The 5,000-nt window shown below is 36.0% G+C and overlaps 1 protein-coding gene across 2 annotated transcripts in view; it reads right to left on the reverse strand.

Moving 5' to 3' along the window:
- LOC117111655 (monocarboxylate transporter 2-like) overlaps positions 1-5,000 on the reverse strand; it is a 9,007-nt gene that overhangs the window by 1,276 nt on the left and 2,731 nt on the right. The window contains exon 4 of one of the 2 annotated variants that reach the window (XM_033254625.1): positions 2,543-3,212. The exons of the other annotated variant lie outside the window; for it this stretch is intronic. Coding sequence (XP_033110516.1) covers positions 2,543-3,212 — 670 coding nt within the window. The remainder of the gene's footprint in view (positions 1-2,542; positions 3,213-5,000) is intronic. 2 annotated transcript variants of the gene reach the window in all.

Genomic DNA, 5,000 nt, shown 5'->3' on the forward strand with positions numbered 1-5,000 from the left:
CTCGAACCTGCGACCTCTCGCTGTCAAGGCGAGCGTCATAACCATTAGACCACAGAGGCTTCATGGTTGAACAGATTCAAATACCACCAGATACACTCCATTACACAATAAATACGGCTAGAAACAAATAGTTGCATATAATATAAATCAAGATAGCCGTTAACACTGTTAAATTATATAGGTCTTAATTTAACACTGTTAAATTTTATAGGCATTTTAATACACAATTTCAATAATACACGATTTATTATTATGTCCTTTATTCTAACACTGTATTTACCTTCCTTTGATAATTATTAGGCCTATATAATTTAACCTTATGGGATTAGAAGACCATAAGCTATTCAGCTTAACTCCAAGACTGTTATCCTATTTATTTTTTTATTACCGTATCTCTTTTATATCCGTATATCTACCGGTATATTTTTAAATATTTCTACAACAGGTCCTCATTGAGCTTTTTAACGGGCGTTTTAGGTGATGTCTAATGTCTAATAATTCAACATTTGTGCAATTTTGTATCGTATTTTATTGAATCTGGTTTTATGTTGTATAATGCTACTTTTACGAACACAACATAAGAGCGTGTGCCACTTTTTTAAAAGCGATGTTTCAAATTAAGTTATTATTATTATTAAAGCAACATCGATACCGAATTATTTCACCATGATGTACATAAATGTCCTACCAAAGATACTAGAAACATAAGATAGAGATCTCCACAGAAAAAAAAGTGTTCCACCGAAATGCATGGTAGGAATACAAACAAAACGGGGTGCCACGTACGGCTTGATCTAAAAAAAAAACTTCTGCCCCTAAAATTTTACATCACGGTGAATACTTTTGGCGGCCCGTTTGCGATTTTTCCCCGTACGAAACATTTGCATGAAACTCCACTCAAGCTGTCTCGACTGACTCGACTCAATTCTGGATGTCAAGAAAAGGTCATCAACCAAAGATAAACGTCTTCAAAAACTTCTGAGATAGAGGATTTCAGGGGAAAGCACAAAGAGGAAGATAAAAACAGCATTTATTGATCAAATATGAAACAGAGTGACAATTATTTTGAAATTAAAAGAAAAAATGAGAATAGACAGCTCTAAAATAAGGATGCCATCATAGGACCTGCCAAAATAGCAGCGTACCAATGCATAATGAGGCCTAGTTGTTAATTATAGGCCTAATACAGTATTGTAGAGGTGCTTCTTGATTATAAGGCTTAGGCTAAGTTAATTAATTGCGAAATTATATATGGTTATTTAATTATTATTATTTTTTTTATTATTATTATTGTTATTAATATTATTATTATTATTATTATTATTATTTAATATTAATTACATTACAAGGCTTAGGCCTAGGCCAAGTTTATTAATGCTGGAATGATATATTTAATTAATTATTATTTAATAATATATTTTTACTCACTGTCCCATTTTAATTTTAGTTTTTAATTTTTTTTTTCAAAATTTCAATCAATAGCATGCGAAGCCTTGGTGGGGGCTAGCAAGTAGGAACTAACTCAGCTTGTAACTAGGCCCACTAGTTTAGCCTCTTTTGCTCTAGCCTTTGGTAGGAACCTATGTTTACTATTGGTACGTTACACCCTATAGAAGGGGCTACTAGCTGTTGTTGTAGGTAGTAATACATTTGATAACAAACATACAAGAAGCTCACAGTTAGTTACAGACGTAGCCTACATCCCATAAATCGGTAAGATTTTATAGGCCTGCCGTAGGTAAATATAAAGAACAGCACAGTAAAGGTAATAGAATAATCGAGCGTCACGACATTGCGAAGTGCCTGCACTTGTTCGTATCGAACTCAAGTCGAATCAATCCGAGACGGCCCGAGTAGAGTTTCATGCAAATGCAAATGTCTCGTACGGGAAAAAAAATCGCACGCCGCTTATGACTGGATCTGCGTAAAAGACGTGACGTATATCCGCCTCACTTTTAATAATAATAATAATAATAATAATAATAATAATAATAATAATAATAATAATAATAATAATAATAATAATAATAATAATAATAATAAAGATTTATAAAGCACACGTGGTGGTCAAGGCGCAGTGTCAATTACACCACAAAATTAAACAAAATCCATATTAATTCCCAAAAGAATTTCAAGCAAAATCCGTATACCAATTATCCCATCGAGGCGATGTTGTATATATAACCATATAGGTATGCGCAGATACTCAAAGGCAATATGTTGAACATCAGCACCTTCCACCCCAGGATAAGCCAAGGGCTCCACCTATCGTGCACTGCAAAAGGAGCAACATTCCCTCGACAGAGAAAAGTGGTATCATGTTTGTTTGTTTTTTTATTTTTTTGTAAATGATATAAATTCAACAGAGAAATATAAAGGTTCTCTATACGCCTCGTTGAAAATCCAAATTAATTCCCTGAAGAATTTCGAGCAGAATCCGTATACCAATTATACCATCGAGGCAGTGTTGCTCCCCATATAAGTATGAGCACTTTTGCTATGCGAGTGCTCTATCTTGTATTTCTAGTATCTTTGGTCCTACCTATAAATGCTGTGATTATTGCTGCTATTCCTTCAGAGGCAAGACACCAAGAAATCGAATAGTCCAAGTATTCCTTTCTCGTGACTAAGAGCGCCGGCAAACTCGCTATTGAATACCATTGCGATCCCATCGCGAATCCATGTAAAGCTGAACCGACACAAAACATAGTTACAGTGTTCCAAACCGTTAATACGAAAAATGCAAGAAATTCTGCAAACTGTGCCGCTGCAAAAATATAAATTACTAGAGCAACATCAGCTCCATGAACAAAAATTAAGGATGCTCTAACTATTAAACATGTAAAAACTTGTGGAATCTCCAAAGTGCTGGCGATAAATGGAGCGATGCCAGATTGTTCAGCATGCGGAACTATAGACAAAAAAAATGTTGCGTTTCCAATGCCAGCACAAATTCCAGATAGAAATAGTGCTAACAACAGCGAATTACTTTTAAACACATCTAAATGAAGTATTTCTAAAATTCTATCAAAAGTGCTAGTGGATTTTTTAACTGAAGTGTTGCCCGCGGGTTCTTCATAATCTGTTCGAGAGGTCAATGATTTAACTCTTCCGACTTGTGAATTCATCATCATAGATGCAACTGTTATATGTAGATGCATTCCGGCTAGTATGGCCAATGCGCCCCTCCATCCATAAGTGTCTATCAATGCCTAAAACGGAGGAAGGTATATTAATGTTAGCTTCTGTGTGTAGCCTCGTAGTAATTGTTTACATTAATTTTTTCACTATTTAAGTGAACAATCAATCGAGAGAATGGTAAACGCCATGGAAAAAGTGAAATTATTCGCTTGAACTTTCACTTTTGGGTATTATTGTAGTAGGGCCTATATAATAAATTAATTTTTAAGCGTCACACTGCAAAGCCACAAAACAAAAGTGTAAAACACACGCAACACTTTGTGTTTGTTGACAACGCGTGTTGGTGAGACGCGCCTATTTTTAGCCCTGTTATGATTGGCCAGTTGTTTAAATAGGAAAACACAGAGGTGTATAACATTGCCTCGGCGCAGTTGGTTGAGAATTCGAACGGTAATCGGAAGGCCTTTGTGTTCGAATCGTACGTTTTCTAAAAATTAATTATCTTTATCACCACTGCAGCTTTTAAATACAGTAAAGGAATTACAAAAGAAATAAAACGACCTGTAGGAAGAGTCATAAACAATTGAAAAAGTCAAATGAAGAAAGATTTAAAGGACATGCCTATACACAAACACAGTATAACAACCCCGATACTAAACAATGAAATAGAAAAAAAAACAAAAAACAAAAAACAAAAAACGTTAAGAACAATGAATATAGATGGATGGACATTAACAATTTTCTATTATCTAAAATAAAAGTATCATTGAATGATGTACCTTGTCAAGTACGTCCAGATTAGCGTCCTATTATTGATGGGTTTTGTTACGGGTTAAAACTCCCTCGCATCACCTTCTAACCACTATAATAGGGCCTAACTGATTAGTTCCTTTCCAAGGATGGTAGATTGTAGCAAATCCCTTAACATTATACCGGTAACTTATTTAGGAGTGATTGTCGAGCTGTTGCAGTGATTTTCTTTTTTGCACTCGGTTATTCAAGTGATGAGCCCACTATACGATACGGTATTGGTAAGAATTAGTAACACTGGGACCGGTGGGGGGTGCAGACGGTGCGTTCGCATCCCCCAAATTGTATTAAGACAAATAATTGTTGTATTGTTGATATGAAGATAAATTTAATTCAATTAAATCTGGTATGAGAGTGCAAATTTCTGGGCACCAGAGGTGCATATTCTCAAAACTGTCGCACATCAGCCCCAACCATGGTGGGGCTGAGGTGTGTGGACTCTTGCGCACCCCTACGCCAAATCGTGCATCCGCCCCAGTTACTATAGGGCCTACTGTAATTCTCCTTCGTATTTTTATCATGTCCACAGAAACCTTTGACGTTGTGATACAAGTGTCCATGTATAACTTGTTTTGGTGGTATAATTGAAGTTACCCAGGGACGCTTCTACCATGACCACCCCCCCCCCCCAACCACTACTATAATTAATATCCCAGATTGGCATCTCCGTCCTCCTGCTGAAATACAAGAAGAGTAGCGATGGGACTTGAACCTGGGACCAACAGATCTCAACGGGTAAGCGCGTACACAGTGGCTACCACCAGTTTATCCGACTGAGATAAAATGTGTCGAAACTTAACACTATGATTAGCTAATGCACGTGTTACGGTGGAACCATTTTTGTTTCTGACCATGGCAACTTAGACGGTTTTCGTATGGACGCTCTGTGAATTAGCCGATTTAGATCCAGTCTTGGACCATGTAGATGAATTGAATAACAATCGTGGTTTTTGTTTGTTTGTTTGTTTTACTAGCAAAAATGTCAACATAATGTTTATTTCATTTCTATATACTAAATACAATTTTATTAAAGTATTTCTTCACCCTAT

This window comes from Anneissia japonica, unplaced genomic scaffold (genome assembly GCF_011630105.1).
Source record: "Anneissia japonica isolate Jap-2015-1 unplaced genomic scaffold, ASM1163010v1 scaffold287923_len1623670_cov205, whole genome shotgun sequence".
In the NCBI taxonomy this organism is placed as follows: Eukaryota; Metazoa; Echinodermata; class Crinoidea; order Comatulida; family Comatulidae; genus Anneissia; species Anneissia japonica.